The sequence below is a fragment of the Vombatus ursinus genome, unplaced genomic scaffold (assembly GCF_900497805.2).
Source record: "Vombatus ursinus unplaced genomic scaffold, bare-nosed wombat genome assembly UNPS02014830.1, whole genome shotgun sequence".
NCBI classification, from domain to species: Eukaryota; Metazoa; Chordata; class Mammalia; order Diprotodontia; family Vombatidae; genus Vombatus; species Vombatus ursinus.
The window spans coordinates 12,785,921-12,811,317 of record NW_020954608.1 but is presented as its reverse complement, the minus strand read 5'-3'; the positions used below and the strand labels follow the sequence as shown (position 1 = coordinate 12,811,317).

Genomic DNA, 25,397 nt, shown 5'->3' with positions numbered 1-25,397 from the left:
ATTCATAAGCTTATTTTATCAGATTTTTTAAAATTAAGCATACTCTTCATTTGAATTTTTGACTTCTTTTTTCTTCCTTCACTGAATATGAAACCTGCATGATTTTTATCTATTAATTCTATACTCTCAATGTTATATATTTTCAATATCAGTTATCAAACTCATTTTTCCTAAAGATCCTGTCATTTAAAATAAGCTTTTAAAATACCTTTCCAACCCTTCATATTTTATCACTCCTACATTTCTTACTATCTTTAGACTTTTATTCCACATGTAAAGACAAAAGTACAGAACAATCAGGATTTCATACTGCTGTAATTCAGTTTAAATATCTTGAGAAATTAAAATAATGAGAGGAAGGCCTCAGAACTATAAGGGTCATCTATACAGGATTTATAGGAGAACATGGAAGAGAATCACAGAGGATGGAAAGGTATGGTAGGTATGGTAGAAGTAATATCTAATAGGATCCCAAAGTCAGACAAGCTACCCTCAAAGAACCAATTGGTTCAGGGAACCAGGGCTTACGCCACTGAAATCCTGGGGCACAGGCCAACACACCAAAAGCCAATGGCCCTCAGATTAAATAATGTCCACTGTTCTCAAGTTACTACAACTATCTGCTTGGATGTTTCCACATGAGGATGAAGGGGATGGAGTCCACTTGAACCATTTCTGCATACTTGCAAAGTCTCCCTTCTCTGCTTTTGTTAAGTAAACTTCTTTTCCATTAAGTATTGGCTAGTCTCCAAATGCCTCATTTTCTTCCAATCCAAGTCTGAACCACTAGGCCAGTGTAGGTCAGGCCTACTTTACAACAAAGAGGTTAGAATTTCTATTAGTGGAGGGAAGAATCTGCCCAGGGAGGGAGGGAAGATAGGAGGCGGACAGTACAAAATGAGACAGTGGCAAAGAGCAAGGAAAGAAGTTATCTGGTTCCCCAGCCCACAGCAGCTTAGAACCAGCAAACCAGAAGGAAGATGGGGAAATATTAGAGGGAAATATTAAATGACAGCAAGGAATAAGAGAGGAAAAATGAAAAAGCAGGAATAATGTAAAAACAGATTTTCAAGTCATTGAAATGATATTACATTCAGTATCCTCTACTTAAGCACTATATCTTTAAAAAATTTCTATCAAAATAGTCAAGTCATTTTAGGTGCTTAGAGAAAAGTTTTAATTATCTTGAAAGTGAATTTAAGGGCATCTATATCTCCCAATAATGTTAGATAAATGGGGTGTTACTGTATATGTACTTTAGTGTACATGTGTAGTTCTTCATATATGAATATCCATATATTGTCAGTAAAATATTCATTCAAAAAGTACTTAATATCACATGCGTGATTTCTCTTTTCAGTAATGAAAATCAAATGGACTGATAGAGGCATTTTTCATGTAACCAAGAGCCCTTATGAGGAAAAAGACTATTTGGAATTCAGTTCTCTATGTCAATTATCTCATTCAAAGACTAAACTTGCAACTTGAGTTTCATTAGCATCATACTATAATCTTTGTATTAAAAGGGTCAAATTTATGATAAGGCAACAAAATATAAAATTTGTAATAAACACCCAGATACCCTTTAATTCTAGTATAGATTTAGAACTAGGAGGGGCCTCAAACACCATCTAGTCCAGGGGTGGGGAACCTGTGGCCTCAAGGCCACAGGTGGCCTTCTAGGTCCTTGGGTGTGGCCTTTTGACTGAGTCCAACTTTTACAGAACAAACCCTTTAAGGGGATTTGTTCTGTAAAGTTTGGATTCAGTCAAAGGGCTGCACTTGAGGACCTAGAGGGCTACATGTGGCCTGTAGGCCACAGGTTCCCCATCCCTGATCTAGTCCAAGTCTCTCATTTTACAGGTGAAGAAACAAGCCCAAAGAGTTTAAGTGACTTGACCAAGGTCACAGAGAGATAGGATTTGAACTCATGTTCTGCCTCTTCAATCAGTTTTCTTACTATGTTACCTCTCATATACTACAAAGATCTATAATCTCATCAGTTTAGGTACTTCCTGCATTATTCATCAATCTACCCTTCTAAGGCTTCATACTTTACCTCTAGAACTTTCCAAACTTTCCTGGCCACCACGCTAGTGGCAGCAGAGAGAGAAGGGGTTTCAGAGGTTGCAAAACTAACACTGACAGGCCTTGGCAAGAGATGGACTATGGGGGCGAGGTGTGTGTGTGTGTGTGTGTGTGTGTGTGTCTGTGTCTGTGTGTGTGTGTGTGTGTGTGTAAGACGCATATGCATATAGTGAGGAAACAAGGGTCCCACCTTAGAATGTGAGCCTAAGTAGAATAGGAGGATAGTTCTACCCTAGACAATAACAAGGAATTTAGAAAGAGGAGAGGGTTTGTTTACACATATGTAAATACTGAGAGATCCATACAGAAGCATATATATAACTTATAAATCCATATAGAAGTATACATAAAATCAATCTGGAATACTAAGAAGTAATGAATATAATAAATGGGTCATTAAAAAAAAAGAACATAGTTAAATTACTTACAATATATACAGTCTGATCATCCACACCCTGGTCTTGAGTTACTTTCTTAAACAAACGAACAAAATCATTAAACGAATCACAAGCTATATAAGAAGTACATTCATCTTTTGAAGAATTGAGACAATTCAACTGGTTTAAAATGTGCTCCAACAGTATCCTTGAGGTAAAACATTCAACACAGTTCACAATAACATGTGGAAGCTGAAAAAGAAAAAAAAGTAAACAAATTTGACAATTTTACTTTTCTCCCCCTAAAAGCTATTATAAAACCAACCATCACTCTTATTTGTTTAACAATGGTTGTTGAAACATCCAATTTCTTAAAAAATATATCAATAATTTTAATAACTTGGGACCAAGAGAAAGCTTGAATTCTAGTCCCAGGTTTGACACTAATTTGCAGTGTGGCCTTGGGTAAGTCACTTTATTAAATAAAATGTCTGAGCTAGATGGTCTCCATTATCTCTTACTGTTCTAACATTTTGTGATTCTAAAAAGCAACAACCACATATCATAGGTTTGGAAATAAACACGAGACCATATACTTGATTGTGTTTGGCATCTACTGCTGGAAAAGTTTCTCATGGTGAAACACAAAAGTCTAAATGGGTAGCTTCAGAGAACAAGTGATAAAAAGTACCATCCTTGTAAGCAGGTGAAGAAAACACTCACTGATGAGCAGTTATGTAGAAGAGGCTGCTGTCTGTCATCTTGTTTTGCTTAATTCTAGTGGGGGTGGGGTGGAATTTATCTGGAAATGACTTTTTTTAAATAAGAAAAAGATATAATAAAATTTAATTAAAAGGTAGACTGTTGTATTTTAACCTTTCCAAATATAATTCAACATCTTAAGCATCTGCTATATCAGGATTTGTTTTACCCAACAAATCAGAACCCTCCAAACTTAGTGGGCACTCTGAAAGAGTTGCTGTGGCTAAGAAATGCAGGACCCTATGGCCAAACTGAAGAGCCTCCCTGAATTAGGCCTTAGAGGACAGGTAAATAATCCTTTGCCGAACTAAACTTAAAGCTTTTCCAGTTTGGTTGGACCTTCCAAAGCTTGCAATCTTCTGGCCTAGATTTCCTCTATGCTACTGTAAGGTATCAAACAGTAGGACTTTAGGGGAGAATTTTAAATATAAATTCAGGAATATTTATAAAAATATAAATTAAAAACAAGAATTTATATTAGGAATTTTATGAAAAGCAACAGATATGATAAATTGTAAATGATGAATATTAATTACTTAAAAGTAAAGACTTTGGAAAGGAAACAATAAAACATACCAAAAAGTGCAAAAGTACTCTAATTAGAAAAAAGGGCAGAATTTAGAAGATTGAGATAGCTGAACTTAAAACATTTTAAATTCTCCTACCTATCCTATTAACCAGGCTTTTAGAAATTCACTTATTAGCTAGAAACAGTCAACCTGATGAATACTAATCACATTAGGGACCTGTGACATGAATAATGTATATTAGAAGACATTACTATGCAAATGAGCTGTTATTTTGTAAGGAAGGAAATTCCCTAGATCAGAGCTTCTTAAACTTGTTCCCCTTGCAACTCCTTCAGCACTTCTTAAACTATGTAGTTTAAGAAGTGCTTCTTTAGACCACTACAGACCAAAACCAAGGAACACAGAGGTTAAATGATTTGCCAAAGGTCACACAGTCACTATGTATCAGAAGTAGCAGTTGAATTCTTATCTTTTTTACTCCAAACCCAGAGTTTGATCCACCATGCCAAATTGCCTTTGTAGATCACCAGATATTTAAGTTACACAAATTTACTATTTTCAAAGATAGTTTTGATACTTTCAAACTAATTTTGTATTACATAATTAGAATTTAAAAGGTAAATTTTAATAGTTTAATTTTTATTTTAGACAATTCACACTACATTAGCATTGTAGAACATGGAAACCCAATGGTTACATAGTTTGTATCTATATTGTTATTGAAAATATTCATATTTAAATTTTCCTATATATTTTAGATGGTCTCCTTAGAATACATAAAAATGAAGTATCTGAAAATGGTATTTTCAGACACAAGCCTAATAAAATCTATTTTAAAATTCATATGTTGAATGAGTAATGATGTTCTCTTAGTTTAATAAGAAAGTAAACATATAGTTGCATTCTCTACACATACTTCAAGAAGTCTAGGTTATAAATATAACCTGCAGGTATCAATTACTTTTCGATATTCATAAAGAATCATTAGCACTTGAGGCACCAGCCTTCTGATAACTTCTCAGTCTTTTGTAGCCAGGCTACTTCCTCCTGGAACGAGATAGTTATAGGAAAAACTCTCTGCTTTTGGAAATAGAAGGCAACAATGAAAGGATTACATTGTTATTTACATAGCGCTACCAATTTCATAAATGTCCAAAGTGGTACTTTCTCATAATAGCAGTAGACAGTAATGGGATTTAGCCTATTTTCCAAAGCCTTCTCTACATCTTAACCTATGATGATTTTATTTACACATTTTGTTGCTAATATGTTCTAAGGTAGACTCAGTGAAGGTACTGGAATATGTTCCTGTTTTTGGAAAAAGTCACAACAGCAAACCTACTACAACAGTGTTTATTAAGTTATTTATCTAGTTACTAGAGTGGTTATAACACAAAATTTTCAGTTATAACACCAAATATAGGATGTATGTTTGGTTGTTTTTAAACCAAATCAGTAGTTATGTTCAGTATTTCTAACATTATTTCCTACAAGGTGTATTTTTTCCCCACATATTATTAACATTTTAAATCAACTTACAATGAGTTTAATATTACTCTTACCTCTGAAGTTTTCAACAAAGTTTCCATCACATAGGTCTTTCCACTAGCTGTATGTCCATAAATAAAGATGGATGGAAAGCTAAAATGATGACGCTAAGGGAGAAAAGCAGTGATCAATTTACATTTACAAAATTTACAAAAAATTGAACCAAACTTCAACTTTACCAAACTTTTCATTAATCTTATTTTTTTCATCAATCCAAAACACTGCAACAGAGCAAATGCTTTGCTGCTGAATAAAAATGCTTGCAGGACTAGGAGGGATTTTAAGAAGGCACTAGGTCCAAGGACCCACCCAAGAGAAAGACTCCTAGTCAGCCCAGGAGCTTACTAAAGCAAATCAGTGACTAAACTTGTCTATATTATTCAAGTCAACAATTTTTTAAAATGTCTATGTGCTCCTCTTACAGTTCATGGAATTAGCAGTTGCTCAGGGGGAAAAAAAAGTATTTTCAGAGATTTCTGCTCATTCAATCAACACTATAAATATTCTTCCAGTGAGAAATTAGGCAGTTAGAATATCTTTGTTATTATCATCATGATCATGATCATCAATAAACATTTAATGAAAGTCACCTAGTTGTCAAATCAAAAACATCTCCTGAGGTAGGCTACCCTATATCTCAGGTGAAATGAAAAGAAGCTAGCTTTTTGCTGTTCAATCCTTTCAGTCACGTCTGACTCTTCGTGACCCCATTTGGGTTTTCTTGGCAAAGTTAATGAAGTAGTTTGCTATTTCCTTCTCCAGTTCAGATTACAGATGAGGAAACTGAAGCAAACAGAGTTAAGGGACTTGCCCAGGGTCATATAGCTAGTATTTGAGACCAGATTTGAACTCAAGAAGATGAGTAAAGATACCCTTTATAGTAAACTTTACATGTGCTAATTATGAGAGCAATAACATAATCAAGACAACTGCTTAAACATTAAAATTTCACATCATCAATTGATTTTCAACAAAATGACCATATGGTATATTTCAACACACATGTGGTTCTAAATACGTATAAGGATGTGCATTGAATACTTAAGGATTTTAGAGTAGAACCAATAATGTGCTCAAACTGAGCAGCTCCTTCACATTTAAATTGTACCTACTCCTTAAGGCCCTAATCATAGCAGATTAGATTGAGCTCATTCTCGGAAACCCTAAAGCACTTATTGTTTATATAATTAATTTGGCATAATCATCTATTACCTTGTAGTACTGCAATGGAGCCATGATTTCAATTCAACAAGTTGATTCAACAAACATTTAATAAAGCATTTATCATGCTCAAGACAAGAGGTTAAGCCAAAATAAAAAAAAGTCACTGCCCCTCAAGGAGTTTACTGAGGAATACAAGATGTATAACATTAAGTATACTTAAGATAATGAGAAAGATCCCACCAATAATTAGGGTGATCAGAAGGGGTTCCTTAGGGAAGTTGGCACCTGAGCTGAACTTTGAAAGAAATTAAATAGCCTAAGATTCAGAGATGACGAGGGCACGCCCTCAAAGCATATTGGATAGCTTGTGCAAAGAACCAGAGATGGGAAATGAAATGTTGACTGTGAGAAACAGCAAGGACCATAATATGTAGGAAAGGAAGTGATATATAAAGAGGCTAGAAAGGCCTGCCATGGCTATCCAAGATAATTTACTCCAAAGAAGCACAGTGAAACCTTCTCAAAACTGATTTACCATGCCACATCTTGACTGAACAGTAAAATATGGCTGGTTGCCTTTGGCCCTCACCTCAATTCAGCCAGTTCACTTTCCCAGGTCTTAGGTCTCCTGGGCCTGTCTAGTCACATGTTGCCCCACTAAACTACTCTGCCTCTTATTTTTCTTCTATTTTCATCCTCTGCTAAGGAAGAAAGGCATGTCCAGGTCACCACTGGTTGAAATGGTGACAGGATTATCAAATACTTATTATATATAATTTTACTATCTACTTCTCATGTAATTCAATTAGTATCCGAGTTGAATGAGAACCAAAGACACATCTGAGCAGTAATATGTGAACTCCCTAAGGGCAGGGGCCTTTTCGGGGTTTTTGTTTTGTTCTGTCTGCATTCTTATGAACCAGGGCTTCTTAACCCCTAAGCCAAAAAACTGGTTTCCTTTAAGTTCCAACTAAAATCCCATCTTCTCTAGGAAGTCTTCCCTAACCCCTCTTAATTCCAGCACTTTCCCCCTTTTAATTATTTCCCATTTATCTGGCCTCTTTCTGTATCCCCTACACTTAGCACAGTGCCTGGCACCTACTTAATGTTCACTGAATGAATGAACTCAGTTTTCTCTATCCACTATGAAAAGCTGCCTCTGCTGTATTAGCTCTGTGATCCTGGGCAAGCCAGAATACAACTGTAGGATGGTGGTAACCAGGATAACGAGATGATTATTACATATGAGGAAAAGTTAAAGAAAACAGATATGTCTAGACTACAGAAAAGAAGATAGGATGGTGGTCCACAAAATTTTGAAAGGCTGTCATGCAGCAGAGTGACCAGACTTACTTTGTGTGGCTCCACAGAACAGATCTTGGACTGATGGGTGGACATTAAAGAGAGGAAAACTTTGTTTCAATACAAGCAAGAACAATTAGACATATTCCAAAACAGAATGGGCTATCTTGTGATACAGTGAAGTCCCCATCACCAGATATTTAATTGAATGTCAGAGATGAAAGGGTACCTTAAGGAATCATCTAAATCGAACTCCATTTTTGCAACTAAAAAAACGGAAGCCCCAAAACTCTAAATAATGACCAGTGTCATACATATTAGTATAAGGGCTGGGACTGAAACCCCCATCTCCTTGGCTTTCAGTCCAATATTCTTTCCACTATACTTACTTGGTATTCAGAGACTGTATGGGATGCTGTATAGAGGAAATTGTGTATACTGGGCCTCTAAGTGTCCCTTCCAAATATGACCTTCTATGAACCAAGTAAGATGACCACATTTTGAGTAATAACAATAAAACTATAAGCAGAAAATTATCTGAGATATTAGTATGTCTCACTTTGCATTATTTCCTTCACCAAGATTTGATGGGGTTAGGAGTGATGGGGTGGTGGTAGTAGATGGAAGTGGTGGGATGTTTCCAAAGTCCCCGAGAGTCTTCCCCCTGGCCAATGGGCCTTTCACCTCACTGTTCAGGTAGAAAATGGTTAGGTATTTCATAGAGCAAGCTTCTGGGTTCCTATGCTTGGAGCACAACTTCCCTGTTTCCTCTGGTTTAATACCACCACCTACCTCATAGAAACGTGAATAAGCAATTATACACCACCTCACAAATACACCCATTACATAGACCATGTTTACTGGGCAAATTGGGCTACACCCCCATAAATGAACTCAACTTTTCAGCGATTCCTGATAATGATAAATTGTACCCACGGCTTCCAGCCAAGACCCCCAGTCATCAAAGTGCTTTGCTAAACCGCAAAGTTTTCCCTGCAGGCATTTCACTTTAGGATACTGGTTAGAAGTCAAGGCTTCTAAAAGTTCTACAAATAAAATTTCCACAAGGCCTATTTGCTTAACCTCGTCCAACTATGGCAAGATCCCCCAGAATCTCTAGGAATGACTGTTCAGTTTGGGAAGCTGGTGGGTGTGGGGGTGAAGGAGGAAGGGAAGGGGAGAGAAGAAAATAGGAGCATCATTCACACAGTGCTTTAAGGTTTGAAAAGCTCTCTGCGTGCGATCTCACTCGACCCTCACGGTGACCCTGGGACGTAGATGCTACTGTTACCCCGTTTTTTTTTTTAATAGATGAGGAAACTGAGGCAGCGAGAGACATGGTCAGGGTTACAAAGCTAGTAGACGTCTTGGGCAGAATTCGAACTCGGGTCTTCCTGACTCTTAAGTCCGGCGCTCTATTCACTCCGCCAGCTAAAAAGGCAAAAGAAACGTCTGAAAATTAAAGTTAAATGAACAATACCTCTCCAAACAAGGCCATCAAAGTAGACACTTGGGATTCGCGACAAAGCACCACGCTCTCCAAAGGAAGCATCGCAGCCGAGGGTGACGATAAGCCAGGGGCGGGGAGAAAAAAAGCTGTGGCCGGTTGTGAGGGCTTTTAACGGACTCCCCAAAAGCCCGCGACACAGACCCCAAAACTCAGCACCTTCCCAACACCCGCTCGCCACTTAAAAAGCCCCGGTCCAACCTCCCGGCTTCAGCAGCCTTTACGACCTGACGCCAGCACGTCGGCGTCGTGACGCCACCACGCAGGCGGCGCCGATCTACGTCCTTATGGAGGGCGCGCGGGGCGGGGCCTCCTCAGACTCCGCCCCCCCTTGAGGGAATGATGGCCTGTGCTGTGTTTTCTAGGCCTCTCCATTCTCTCTCCTCCTAAGACTGAGAGAAGGAGGAGGCGGGGACGGGAGGAGAGAAAAAAGAGAGGTCCAGGACCTTCCCCTGGTCATCGAGGGGCCGGACGGGGAGAGAGCGAAGCGGGCCTCGTGGGGGCATCGCTTAGGTAGACCTCGGCCCCGAACTTCACTGAAGGGCTACCTCAGGTTCCTCTCCGCCCGCTGCCTCCTTGGTGAAAAGAGGCGGGGCGGGAATCTGCCGGGTGGACATGAGGTTTGGGATTTCCAAAGAACTGGTAAAGGTTTGTTGCGTGTTGTAGATCTTCCCCAGGAAATCGAGTAATGACCCCGGCTTCTGTGAAGTCCTGGGTTCCTGTTCAAGAAACGGGGAAGGGCTAGTTTAAGTACACACACACACACGTTAATGTAAATTATATGCACATATAAATAAAATTACTTATACATGTGTGTACACATATATGCATATATACACAGTACTTTTATGTATTTGTATATATACTGCGCATATGTGGGTACACACACTCCACGAAGTGTGAATGTATGCCCATCATCCTGAAGAGCTAGTAAATTATATATAAAATTGTGTGTGTGTGTGTGTGTGTGTGTGTGTGTGTGTGTGTGTGTGTGTGTAGCACAGTGCCTGGCATATAGTTAGCACTTAATAAATGCATGTTTCATTTCTTTATTTTTAAATTTAATTTTATTATTTTCCCAATTAGGTCAGTACACAAACAATACAACCTTAGCATGCACCCAGGTGCACTGTTCTTAGAGCAGGGGATACAGAGGAAGGTGGTCTCTACCCTCAAGGAGCTCACATTTGAATGAGGGAAAAAATTGGCAAAAAACTATGGATATACAAGATATCTCGATAATGGTAGTGCTAACAGTATTTTACTGAGCCAGTCTCTAAACTGAGAATGAGGAAATAGCAGGCCTGAGACAAAGTGCCAGTAATCAGGTGGCCCTTTAATTAATTAGTTTCTTTAAGAGGAACAGATTTGCAAATCAAGAATTCTCCTGATCAGAATTCCACCCAGCTCAAGTGAAGACCCAGATTACATACATAAATCACAATGGAAAGGGAGGGGGGCAAGGTGGATTACAAACAATCTTTTCCCTGGTTTGAGTGGTTTCCTGTGACAAGCCCACTAGTGGACAACACAGCAATTCTAGAGTCCTTTGGGAGCAATATTGCTCAAGTCTTTGGGGGTCATTACTTGGTGGGTCACAGGACCAGAGTTCTCTGATGGGAACATGTCTACAATCTTTGATTTACTTCACTTAAGGTACACAGGCACGAGAATGCCAGTGATGTGAGCACTGTCCAGGTTTGATCATTTCAAGCTGCATTGTGAGCTTCTGACCCATGAGCTAGAAAAAACTATTCTGAGAAATGTAATCCATTAGTAGATTTGTTACATATATCATATCAATATGAAAATCATAATTCCATTCACATTAGGTAGATGCAGGGGGAAAGCAATAGTAGCTTGTAGAGAAGGTGACTTGCAGAAGGTGGGTGGAATTTGAGCTTCATGGAACACAAGGAAGCCAATACTGTAGTAGGGGTGAAGAAAGAGAACATTCTAGGCATGGAGGAAACCACCAGTGAAAAAAGTAGGGTATTAATTTTCTCCCCTCTATCCATGTCCAGTTACACAGCCAAAAATTTTAAGAAACAAGCAAAAAACCCCAACCCTTGTCACATATTCATAGTCGAGCAATGCATATTGTCTCTATGGCCAAAAATACCTCTCATTCTTCATTTGAGCCCATCATTTCACTGTCAAGAGGTAGATAGCTTACTAGGACTGGTAAGATATCAATTTTATAGATCAAGGTGAAGAAAGATTTTGGCATAATTTGTAAAAGAGTAGCAGTAGTTCAGAGAAATCAAATTTGACCATATTAAGTGACTTAGCTTCACAGGTTGCATGTAACAGATTGTGTGACCCAGGGTAAATCACTGAGCCTTAGCTTCTCCATCTGTAAAATGGAGGTGATAGCACCTATCTCACAGGGGTGTGATGGGAATCAAATGAGAGAATATATGGAAAGCTTTCTGCAATCCTTAAAATACCCCTTGTTTTGATTTGGACATGATATCACACAGAAATGCAACATTCCTATAGAAATCTTCTTTCAATAATTCACATAGCTGATTCTGTTCTTCATAAAATTTAACTATGTTCTTGCAGAGATAAAAATTTTGGCTAACCCTGTCCCTGTGATAGCCAATGCCCTTTAGAATGGTACAGCAAATCCATACTGAATGCCTACTTGTTCAACTTTAGAGTGTTACAGAACTGATGATACTGTGTTGCCTTTGCATGAATATAGTCGATAATTCTTATAACTTGTTGCAAAAGTAGTAGCTTTAGCACAGAGATTTGCTGATGCAAGATACAATGAAAAGACAGGAGAGCATCTGGATCTGTTAATACTTTTTTTAATCTGTGCAATGAAACCCTTCATGTTTTCCTGTTAGTAGGTGCACTGTCTGTACGTACACTCACTCAATTTACCAAATTCAGCCCAACTTCACCACATTTATCTTTAAAGTTGTTGAAGATATCTGTTCCCTGTGTTCTGTTTGCCAGAGTGCCCGAAGCGAGTAACTTAATAGCAAAGAAAATTTTGTTATAACCCGAATGAAGTATAAAACCTGAGCCAAGTCGCTAGTTGATTCATCCAAAGCAATTGAATAGTATAAATTTTCCTCTTGAAGTGTTGCATGAAGTTGTTCTGTTAAGTTGAAGGTTAATTGATGCTGCTGATCAGTTATGGTTCTTGGAAGACACAGTTGTTTGTGCTTTGAAACCTTATCAGGGTCTAAGCATCCTACAGCTTTAACAATGCAATCTTTCACAATTTCTGCATCTCTGAATGGCTTCCCTTTTTTCCTCAGTATATAAGCTACTTTATAAATTGCTTCAGTGGCATTATTTCCAGGTCTTATTGCTGCTTGAAAGAATTGTCTATACTTTTGCTTTTTATCTTTTAATTTCTGTAATACAAGCTTTCATACCTCTCCCTCTAATTTAAAATATTTGTGGTCCTTATGAGTGTTATAATGCTGACAGGCATTGAATATCTTTAATGTTGATATTGCAGTATCACAAAGCAAGCAAATCATCTTTAGCAGAAACAAGATAATATTGCAATTCCCAATCCTCATTAAAAAATCTATTTTCTTCCTTCAACGTTCTCTTGGTCTTCTTTGACATGATGGGCTGTTAATCAGAAAATTAAAAAAATATTATTGAGCTGTACAACTATTCACAGATTGCACTTCCAACATAAATACAGTGCACTGTTGTCAAAAGCTGATAACAGACTGGCATACTTGACCCCCGTAAGCTCTCACCAACCAATCTTGTGCAGTAGTGGCTCCACAGTCAGGTAGAGGAAGTTAGAACTAAACAATGAGCATAGCAGCTGTCAATTTAGCCCTTATGGCTTACTAATGTTCTAATTGCGCTGGTCAGTCTGGGAGGATTATTTCATTGAAACTTTTTTTATTCTTTGATATTTTAAATACATTCCTTTTAAAAATAAAATTAAAAATATAAAAGATGAACAAAAATGTATTAATAAAAATAAAAGGATTTGTTTCTGTAAAATTTGGATTCAGTCAAAAGGCTGCACTTAAGGACCTAGAAAGTCACATGTGACCTTAAGGCTGCAGGTTCACCACCCCTGCAGTGTACTCTCTAAAATATGCTCTAAAACACATACTCTTACATCCTCAGACTTTTCAATTAATTTTTCTTCTTTCCACCTCCTAGCTTGACAGGAAGCTTTCTAGATATTTATTTTTACTTTGCAAAGTAACTATGTGAGAAATATAATTTTAGTTACTTTAAAATTTTTGCAGCTTTGAAATAAACACCCAATTTAGTTTTATTATAGAATTATTTCCTGAAAACCTGATGTGCAGCCCTTTCTACTAGAGTCATCCATTACAAATCTCTTACCTCCAATTTCTGACCCTATTTAGAGCAGATAATCTAGCACTTAAATAACCTCATCTCTTACGTCACTGAGAACCTTTACAACAGCTTATTTGAGTTTCCTCTGTACCACTTCTCCACTCCCAGAACTTAGAGTCCTTATCCACTCTCTTAATCATCTTTTTGGTGACAAGCATTCTTACTTTAAGGAACCTTAATACTTAGGAGCCATTCTCTCCTTTAGGACATTTCACTCACAGTTATTCATTTTCTTATACTTCTTTAATCTTTGCTGTTAGATCTGTTTCTTTAAAAAAAAATTATCTACATATGCAGTTGACATCCAAATCTATATCTTCTATCCTGCCCACCTTCTGAACTTCCAACCTACTGTCTAGTCACTTTCATGACACCTTCACCTGGATGCCTTATTGACACCCTAATCAACAGGAAAAGCTTCCTATCTAAACAAGCTTGTTTTCCAAAAAATCTGTATGTCATTTTATTTCACTATTTCTATCTGTGGTACCACTTTTCACCATGTCTCCACAATTTTGGAATTACCTTTGGCTCTTTCATTTCCCTTACCTTTCAAATCCATTTAGTTACTAAGTCCTCCCTATTTCACCTCTGTAGCATTTCTTGCCCTCATCTCCTCTTCATTCCCTCTATTATCACCTATCTGGACTATTGTCATAGCTTCCTACTAGGTTTTCCTGCTTCTTTTCTCTTCCTTTTCTAATTCATGCTTCATTTAACTTAGAATAATTCTTCTTATGCATAAATCAGCTCCAAAAATCTTCAGCAGCACTATATTTCTGAATGAAGTTAAAAGATTTTTGCTTCGCACTAAACGCCCTTCACAAGCTATTGTTAAATTAACTTTCCATCCTTACCACATATTATTCCCCTCCATATTCTCCATACTCCAGTTAAACCATTCTTTTACCCAAAATGTACTCTTCCTACTCCCATGCCTTTGTTTGTAGGTAGAATCTTCTCTTCTCCCCCCCCCATATATGCAAACCACTCATCCATTGATTTCATATGTATCCTTTAAAGTCCAACTTAATACTGTTTCCTCTGTGAAGATTTCTGATCCCTCTAATTGGCACTGACCTTTCCTTCAGACTTTGCAAAATAGTTTGGGTTTTTTTTTTTGCAACTCTGTGGTATACTCATCATTTAATATTCTAGGTCATATTTATCCTTGTTTGCGGCTTACATCCTAACTAGGCTGTGGGTAGAAAATATGTCTTATTTAACTTTGTATCTCTGGACAGCACAGTGCCCTGCACACAGGTACTTAATATTTGTTGAATTGAATTAGATAAAATAGTGCTCAAGCACCAAAAAGGGAAACTAATTACAAAAAATGTAAGTTAAGTTGACTTATTTAGTTATTTTAATTGTTAATGCCACTAATGATCAGCAATATTTCCTAGATTCTCTGATGTGTTGACCTCTTCTTCCAAATTTAATGGTTTTAGTCTTAAATTATTTAGTGATAGTGAATTAAAAATGTACTTGGGGCTAATTGTTTATTTGAAAATAATTAAATGCAGCTCAGATTCTTAAAATCTAGCCACTGCTCAGGTTCCTTAAGAACCTAGCCAATAGCTCACAAATGTTCAGGTTCCTTAAGAATCTGGCCAATATGGCAGATCTTTAATAAACCTTGTCTTTGCCTGAAAGAAGGCTTGGGTTGAATTCTTTTGGGCAGAACCTGTATGTTGTGATTTTGGGGTCCCAGCACCCCTAAAACTCAACATTTTGGTGGCCCACACAGGGAAGCTTCCTAACCCCAAGTTATTCTCCAGCCAAGACTGGAAGGTATGTAAGCCTCCCCGTCTTCTTTCTTGCCCTGCGTCACTCTCCAAGCACCTAGGAAGGCTTGGAGGTGCTTTTTGGGCAGACAGTTATGAGGCTGTCTCAAACTTGGCCTCACCTCTCAGGCTCTTGGTCCACTGGTTGGGTATGAGGCCATGGACCTGGGTACACAAGGACAGACGCCCTATCTAGAAGCATATGCCCAATTCTGTCAATTCTTTTGGCACTAGGGAATTGGGAAAACTTCAGGTGCTTTTTGGTTCCCTGAGGCTTACTTACTCCCTTCCCTCTACAACCCTGGATCCTCCTTCATGGAGGCTATAGGGAAAAGTTAGAACAGCTAAAAACATCTTAGCAGATTCTGGAGGTTTTGTAATCAATCATTAAGGAGTTTTGAAATACTTCCTTACAACCCTGGTCATTCCCTTCTCCCACTCCCTTCTATTGAATCAAGGGGATATCTGTTAATCCCTCTCATAGGAGAAGAGAATTTCACCCTCTCCCCCCACATTTGAATTTGCCCTCCCTCACCTGGCAAAAGGAAGGAGGGGGGAGGGGCAGCAGCTATAGCCTGGGCCCTGGGGCAACCTTTGCCAGGAAGCATCATCCAAATTCACCACTTCCTACTCAAGGTAAAGAAGCTAGCCTCCAAACTTGGACTACAGGACATTCACTTACAGTTGGTAGCAAACAGTGGGTACCAGCCAATGTCCCCCCATCATCCCTTGGATGCAGCCTGTGTGAGGTTCTAGTCAACCTCTTTGGGACCCTTTTGAGGAAGGGACAGCTCTATGCCCCTTGCCAGCAGGAAGCAGTTTCAGAAGCCAAGACTTTCATCCCTTACCCCAAAAGAATTTGGGTCCCATTTGTTTGAGGGGGGAATGATGAGGATGGTATCTGGACCCCAAAAAGGAAAAACCCTGGACTTACCCATGTGGCCAAATCTCTGGCGTTTGCCTGAGGCTATAATCCTATCTACTGGCCTTTCATTATTGCCTAATCTACCTCCAGATGCCCCCCTCCCCCACTTCCCACTCTTAATCCTATCTAGACTCCATTCTCCTTTGGCAAGGTCCCAGGTGTTCTGTTCACCCTGGTTTACTGGCCACTCCCAACTTGATCTTCCTTAGACCTTTCCTCCAGTCACCCCAAACTACTTGGCCACTCCTAGATCCTTCCCACAGTCTTTCTGTATATAAGGTCCATCTTGTCTCCATTAAGGTGCTCAGATTCTTAAAATCTAGCCACTGCTCAGATTCCTTAAGAACCTAGCCAACAGATTCCTTAAGAATTTGGCCAATATGGTAGATCTTTAATAAACCTTGTCTCTGGCTGAAAAAAAAAAGAAAATAATTAAATGCCAGTGGAAAAGCCATTTTAATGTGTTAGTACCCTAGGACTAATAAGCCTCTAATTTAATTGAGCAGTAAACACACCATAAGGTTTGGAACAGAAGGCAAATTCTACCTGAATCATGTTGCTAATTTCAAATATAATTTCATAGGCATAACATTTGATGATACTGAAGATCCACCCAAATGCAAACTATCAATTGATTATATATGCCTCTGATAGAATCCTGTCAAAGGAATAGTTAAGTGGCCAAATCTGGCTGTACGTTTATATGGAGATTCAGCATAAGTACTTATATTAAGTGACTTGCTCATGATCTCATGGCCATAGTAATAGAGTTGGGCCTGGAATTCACATATTTGTATTTCTAAGCCAGTGCTTTTTCCATAATACCACAATGTCCCTCTTATTACTCTTTCAGTTCCTTTTCTAGTAATATACATCCTTGATGTCTTTACTGTCTCACTGGCAAGTAACAAGCTATATATTGTGTATGTCCACCATTGCCTTTAAATAATTAGTAATTTTAATTTTTTGTAACCTTTAATTATTTGGGAAATGCAGGATTCATGGTCATATATCATCACTGGGAGAACATTGGCATCAAAGAGATGGGTTTGTGGTAGCAGGCAACTTAGAATTATTGAAAACACTGCAAATTTCTAAATATAACAAAGCTTCAACTTGAAAAAGTTTTTCTCTTTTTTTTCCCCTTAGGATTTTAGACTCTAAAGAGTTGCCTCAGAATGGTATGGGTGTTGTTTGGTTCTTGAAGCTTTTGCCAACAAAACACAAGCTCTAGTTGGTTCTATTGTTCAAAAGCAATGATAATAACTAATATTATTATTGGCATTTATATAACACTATCTACCAGGCACTTTACAAATATTATGTCATTTGATCCTTACAACAACCTTGAGAGGTAGGTTCTAGGTAGGCAGTAGATACCCATTTTGTAGTTGAGGAAACAGGCAAACAAGTGCCTTGTTCAAATTCACATAGCTAGTAAGTGTCTGAGACGGATTTGCACTCAAGTTTTCCTGACCCCAGGCCCAGCCCTCTATCTACTGCACTACCTAGTAGCCTCTGAAAGGTAACTTTTAAGTCTTCAAATAGGTAACAGACCCATGGTAACAGACTGCTTCTACTTTTTCAGAAAAAGCCATAGTTAAGTTTAGTGAGGCTTATTACCACTAATTCGTCCACTTGATGATGAATTCTTTTCCCATAGTAACCTGTGAAACAAAGTAAATAACAAGATGGCTTTTAGGCCTGTGTGGTCCTTTTTTGCTTCTTCAGTAATTAGCAGAGTAGTGAAAGAGAGGGGAAGAGAGCTCCAAGAATCACATAATTTTTAGATCATCTATCAACAGAAACTTAGGTGTTGGTACTGTGAGATACTTGAACAGTGACTAGTGAGTGGACAGACTATTACAAAGAAGGCTTTTTAACCATTTTTTTGTGTTAAGGACTCTATGGCAGTCTGGTAAAGTCAATGAAAACTTTCTCAGAATGACTGAAGGAAGTGTTAGATCAGTTAAAGGTTGACAAAAATGAAAATGTACTTTTTCCTATCCAAGTTCATGTACTCCCTGAAATCTATCCCTGGAACCCAGGTTAAATATCTTTGTACTAGAAGAACTGAATGATGTTAGTCTTGACCTTTTTTTTTTCTAGAAGTGAAATAAGAAGACAAAAAAATTATAGCTAAATGGATAAATGATTGGTAGGGTTCTCCTCAGAGAGGCGAATAAAGAAAAATTAGAGTTGGCCTTATTGTGCATGCAATGGCAATAAGCACATTATTTCATCACACATTTACTCATGATGAATATTTGCAAAAAGAGCACAATTAAAATAATTGCAGCTTATGCACCAACATCTGTTGAAAATAATGAAGAGGAAGTAAAATTCTCTGAACTCAATAAGTATCTCAAAATTTAATCAAAATATACTTTGATATTCTGTGCAAAGGTGGGCATAACAACAATGATGACATACATTGGAAAATACAGATCAGGAATAAGAAATAAAAGAGGCGAAGACTTATAGAGTACTGCATAGATACTTCATGCTTATACATCATGATTACTTATTTCAATTATCAGAAGGTACTAGACATGATAATCACTGACTAACATCACAAAAATGAAATTGATTATATTTATATGATCTTTCATCTGCCACTAGGTGCTCTTCTTGGTTTCTTCTACACCATGATCATTCCCCCAGGATCATCACCAGGAAACTCATCATCATAGAGGTTGCTTCAGCTTCGGTAATCACACCTCATCAGTATCCTCAGTTGCTTCTGCCCCTCTGATTGGAGTTCTAGAGGGTGAAGCAAAAAACTCCTATACCCTTCCTTTTTAGGGGGCTCAAAATTCTAACTATCTGTTCATCTGCCACCAGCTGCTCTATTTGGTTTCCACTGTACATTTTCTTTGTCATGTCCCCCACCAGTTATGCCCACCATCCCCCCTCCCTTTCTTTTGTATATTGTCTTCATTAAATTGTAAGTTCCTTGAGAGCAAGGATTGTCTTTTTCTTAATTGTATCCCCAGTGCCTAGCACAGTGCCTGGAAACTAGTAGCCACTTAATAAATATTTATCATATCATATTTTAATAGATAGGAACTTACTTATTCTTGATATTAATGAATCATCTGTGTAAATCAGATTAGCTACATATTAGAGAAAAGTTCAAAATAATGAATAAAATGAGAAAAAAGATATGGCATGAAGTTAACTTCAATCTAATCTATTTAAAGAAGTTTCCAATGAAAGAAAACATAGCAATACCAATTATGGTAATTCCATACAGTTGTGAGGGCACTAATGGAGTTATTCTCAAGGCATTTGAAAGAGGGGAAGATACTAAAGCCTTGAATATCTCAGACCTTATTACAACCCCTTTCCCCCAGAAATGGGTCACCTGATAGAACAGTTCTTGTTTTCTTTGTCTTTCCTACCTGTGTGGTTATAAAATTAATTTATATACCCACACATCAAGGGTATCCTCATAAGGGACCAGGAAGGCTTTTATGAGCAATATTACATAGGAGACTACATCTTTACAATCATATAATTGGTTGAATGATGTAACGATCCTACTGTGCTTCATTTAGTTTGCTAGAGCAAAGGACAAAATTCAGTATTCATAGAGGCCTGAGGAAACAGCTATTCTATTAAATTTTTGGTCAGACTCTAAACTGATAAAAAAACTTTGCAGAGTGTCCCCAAAATGATCTTACCCTTTGATCTAGTGTTTCAGTTGCTAGGACTCAGTCCTAAAAGAATCATGAAAAGTAAAAAGATACCTACCTATGCAGAATATTCATAGCTACTTTATTTGCAACAATAAAAACCAAGAGACAACCTATGTGTCCAGCAATTAAATCATGGCTGACTAAATGATGGGTAATTAAGTAAATATTATAGTACCATAAACTGATAAATATGAAGAATACAGGTCAATATGGAAGGACCCCTATGAAGTGAGGCAAAGGAAAGAAAAAGCCAAAGGTGGTAGAATTTCAGATAGGCTTGGAAGGGAAGACAGAGCAAAAGTTTTTGTTTAGTGCTTTTAATTTGTTTTTGTTGTATTAAAATGTGTGGTATTCTATGTTAGGTATTTTATGTAAGATTTTATTTTTAGGTTTATTTGTTTTTGTTGATGGATATTAAGCTTGCTAATTAAAAATTTTTAAGTTTCAATTTAGTTCTACATCTTTTTAATAGATCCTCTAGATCACTATTTAGATTATTAAATTGATTGATTTGATTGCCACTTGATTACTATTTTATCATGTTTTGATCTGTAACAGACTTGTACCCTAGTGCCTCGTTACAATCTGGAGGTGACCTCAATGGAACATCATTAGGTTTGGCAGTTACCAGTAAAGACATTGTCCGCTTTCAGAAGAATAGCTTCACTAACAATAGAGACTCCTCATCAATAGGCAATCATAGTCAGTGAACCAAAGAAAATTTAAAAGTGGCCCAGTCTTCTTTGTTGCTCTTCTGTTTATGCTGTGGTAGTTGCTACAACCACAGTTTTTAAACTTTCTATAAATACTAACTTAATTATTGGTATTCCAAATGTGACATCCAGTAAGATGAGTGAATATTACTAGAGGAAGTAAATTATAAAAATATTGAAATTTTTCTCTATAAATCAAATGAGATAATATTTGTAGAATGCTTAGCATAGTGCCTGGCATATGGTAGACAGTATGTAAAAGCTTATTCTTTTCTCTTTCCCTGAATGAAATTCAATTTCATTCTACCTAAATGGAAGGATTAGTGACATTTCTTACTAAAAAGCAGTTTTGGTTTAGTATGTCCTCTAAGAAATTGATTTGTTTGTTTTTTGGACAAAATAAGCAAAATGTCCTTTTGGCCATGCCAAAAAAATTTAGCTTAAAATCTAGAATTCTAATAACTTGAAAACTGCTAGTTATCTATGCAAATTATTTTTATAATCTTAATTATAATGAAACCCTACAAAAGAGTGTTAAATCCTTTACTCTGTCCTTGCTGTAGTGTGAGGACTGGCTCATGTTAATAACTGGCTAACCATGAGCTAAACACATAATGATTCTAGATTTCATTTCCTCCTCTGGCCATGTAGAAATTGAAACGACTTCTAAGGCCCTTTTCTGCTTGTACATTCTGTGATTCTGGAGGTACTATGACCCCAAATAGCAGAGACATGATCTACCACTGCAATTCCCCATCTGTTCCTGGCCTCCTCAAATAATACTTCATCTTCTAGAGCCTTTTCAGTCTTTCCCAGATGTCCCCTAACCTGTGTCACATTCTATCAGTTTATCTATCAACAAGTATCCATTAAATATCTATTAGGTGGCAGGCATGATCCAAATCAGGGTTCTCTTCTTTGATTTTCATGGTCCTAGATAGCTATTCTGATAAAATGTGTTGTTCTTTGGAGAGGGTTAGGCCCTCTTTCCTGTTTACCACATTGCCATTTTACCAGTGGCCTCTTGCAGATAATACCTTAATACAAAATGGTGACTATCAAATGCTATTTTAGGCTTCCTGGAAGGTCACTAAGTGTCATACTTTGTGTCATTCTTCACAATGTAGTTAGCTGCTTATTGTGTAAAGACTTGGACCATCCTTGTAGGGTACTCTTTTCCTCTTCCAATGACAAGAGCAGCAGCTTATGGACTGGAAGAAAAGCTGGATATTAGCTATAAGAGCATTATGCCGCTAATTATACAACAGGACATTTTCAGTATCCACAATAGCAAATCAAGTGATTTTACATATTAATTTTATTGAATTTTTAATGTCTGTTTCTTCTACTGCACGAAACTAAGTGTAGCTGCCCTTCTATGCTCATCCTTCCAACCCCTCACCACTTCACACTGACAGGCTGGATTTCCTGATGATGACTGATTCCTCTCCATTCCTCCTTCCCCCAGTCTATGAATAACCTTGAAGGGTTGTGGCTTCTAATGTTGTTACTCATGAGCCCCCATCCAGTGTGTTCCTTTCCCTTCAATATTGATCAACTAGTTGATATTGATTAGATTTTACAAAGGGATATTTTCTGAAAAGATGTAGTAAGGAGAGAATTTGTGAATTATCTCTCAAACCAAGGGCTAATTCTTCCATGAGAAGAGTCAGGACAAACTTGAAACACAGGAGTATTGAGGAACACATATAGGTGACACATGGAGCCAAGGGGCACCTCACCTCACAAAAAGTGACTTGGATGACTGGTCAACCCATTACTGTCTGGGTCAAGTAGGTTGCCTGGCTGCTACACTGAAGTCAGATGTTGTTGTTGGGACTTTGGATGGCTTTAATGGATCTTCTAGTTTTACCAGTTTCCTGGACTGGAAGAAAGAAAGAAAGAAAGAAGAGAAAGAAAGAAGGAAAGAAAAAGAAAGAAAAGATAGATTTATTAAGTGCTTACTATTTGTCAGGCACTGTGCCAAGTACTGGGAATGCAAATAACTCCCGCTGCCCTAAAAAAAGATACAGTTCCCACTCTCAAGGAGCTTACATTCTAATGAAGAAATATAACAAGTTGGAAATTGGGAGGGTGGGGGAAAGGATACACATGTGAGGGCAAGGTGGAAAGGTCTGGAGAGTCACGAATAGAGCCCAGAGGGAAGTGATCATGGATGGACTGGACACTTCTTAAATGATGATCCCAGGCAAGGACTCACCAATCACAGGAGGGGACTGCAAGGGTTCAGGCATCTCCAGGGTGAGAAAGTTGATGAAGGAAGGAGTAGAAAAGTCCTCAGAGTCAGGAATGGAGACAGGAGGGAAGTATTCATATCAGGATACTCATGTGCCAGAGATCAAGAAAAATGAAACAGAATGGGTATTGACACTCAATGTGTTGATGCACGTGTGGCAGCTGGGTGAAGGAAAAGAGCTTGCTTCTGCCCCTCTTTCCCCATCACTGACAGCTCACAGCAATCCTTCCCACTTGGAAGCCACTGGGGAAGAAAGTAAGAGATTATCCATTCAAATCTTTTGTAAGAATCCTCAGTTATGGCTCCTCAGCCAATTAGAAGACTGTCACCAGAGTACCAGCCTCTCAGTCACCCACAGCAGGAAATAGGTTCACCAAGCATACATTCGTGGGATTGGCAGCAGGAAGGGAATTGTACATGCTCTATATAACTTATCAAGAAGGGAAAGTCTGAACATGTTCCAAAGACTCTTGGCCAATCCCACATCACATAATCATGCATCATATTTTAATGTAATACATTAATCAACTGATTTTTGTCTTCATTTTTTCCAACTTTTTCTTATAGATTCCCAAATTCCCATTATTTCTTTTTATCTTCTTCCTTAACTTGCTATGATCAAGTCATTTCACTTCTCTGGGCTTCAGTTTCCTCATCTGTCAAATAAGGTGGTTGAAATAAATGATCACCAAGATGCCTTTCAACTCCAACATTCTGCACTGTGGCAGAATATGCTATAAAAGTTGTATTTTACACAGTTCTGGGAAGGATAGCTAACACATTAAGTTACAGGATCCAGAAAAGATCTTGGTAGGCTATAAAGATGAACCAAATAAAATAATATTAAATTTAATAGTGACTAATGTAAATTCCTATACTTGGATTTAAAAAGTTAATTTCACAAATACAATACAAAGGGGGCATAGCTACATAACAGTTGATGTTGGAGGGCGGGGAAGATCTGAGGGGTTTTAGTGGACTATACACTCAATGTGAGTCATCAGTGTGACATGAGAGCCAAAAATACTAATGAGAGTCTAAGCTGCACTGAGGGAGAAATTCTGGCCAAAACATGGGAGGAGAGAATCCTGCTATATAGTCTTTCCTGTTCAGACCACCTTTGGAGTATTGTTTTCAGTTCTGAGTACCATATTTAGTAAAGACATTTGATCATTTCCTAGATACTATGGAAAGTTATCCGTAAGACAATGAAGGTGCTTATGACTGTGTCATCCATAGACTGAGTTACTGGGGGTAATTTAATCTGTAGAACAGGAGACATAGTGGAACATAATGACTCTATTCAAATAGGGCTGTCATGTGGAAGAGGTATTAGTCTTGTTTTGCTTGGCCCTAGTGGTTAGCTTTGAGTGGAAGTTCCAGAGAGTGAGATTTCATCTTGTTAGGTTTAAAAAAAAAACACCCTTCCTGGCAATTAAAGCTACACACAAGTGGAATGGGCTATCTTGAGGTCTCACTGGAGGTATTCAAGCATATATTGGATAACCATTTGTCCAGTATGATGTAGGGGGGATTCTTGTTTACATACAATTCTTGAGTACGTTCGGGAAAACTGAAAGTAAGAAAGTATACCTGCAGAGCACTGCAGAGGCTCATTTGTATCCAGGCCAACAAAATATTCCACCCTAGGCTACAGTACTTCTAAACTAATGGAGTCCTGGGGGCACCCATTTGACAAAGCAGTAGTCTTAAATAAGAGAGGATTACGTTTCTGGTAACACAAACATAAACAGTTCAGCATCATGTGAGTTTTTTATTTGTGGGATGGAGGAAATATTCAGAACCATTCTATACCTCCTCTTAAACTCTCACTGTTTTTTGTAAAGTCAGAAAGGTGGGAAGAGTGGGAGAATATAAGGGTTTTCGAGTTCTGTCAAGCAAATGTCATTATTGAAAGACTTTAACACAGGTTCATTATTTTTAAATTTCTTTTTTGTCTATTTTTAAACTGTAAGCATTGTGTGTGAAGGATTCACTAGGCCACTGATGTAGGATAAGTCACATACTCCAGAATTACCTTTTTTGTTTCTTTTTTCCAAGAAAGCTACATAGAAGGTTAAAAGAAAGATTTTCTTTATTTTGCTTCTTTCTTCCTTTTTTTAAACTAATGAAACTGCAAAAGTAGTTCTAGAAGTAAGCAAAAATGTAAAGGAGTAGGTGAGATTCAAAATAGGAAAACAGTGATAAGCCCAAATGTAGCTATGGTTCTAACTACATACAACCCAATATTAAGTTTATCCTACATTATTTATTGTGTTCTTTCCAAGATGTTTTTCTTTGATAAATTGAGCAGAAAATCTCTTTCTCAAGCTCTTCACAATCTATCCCCTTCTTATCTTTCCAGCATTCTTAG

General features: G+C 37.7%; 1 protein-coding gene across 2 annotated transcripts in view; it reads right to left on the bottom strand.

The window, feature by feature from the left end:
- The window catches only part of ORC5 (origin recognition complex subunit 5), a 95,473-nt gene extending 85,992 nt beyond the window's left edge, over positions 1–9,481 (bottom strand). For both annotated transcript variants that reach the window (XM_027838849.1, XM_027838850.1), the window contains exons 1-3: positions 9,252–9,481; positions 5,320–5,412; positions 2,517–2,717 (exon numbers count right to left, since the gene is read on the bottom strand). In XM_027838849.1, coding sequence (XP_027694650.1) covers positions 2,517–2,717; positions 5,320–5,412; positions 9,252–9,323 — 366 coding nt within the window. In that variant the 5' untranslated portion in view covers positions 9,324–9,481. The remainder of the gene's footprint in view (positions 1–2,516; positions 2,718–5,319; positions 5,413–9,251) is intronic.
- Positions 9,482–25,397: the final 15,916 nt, after the last annotated feature.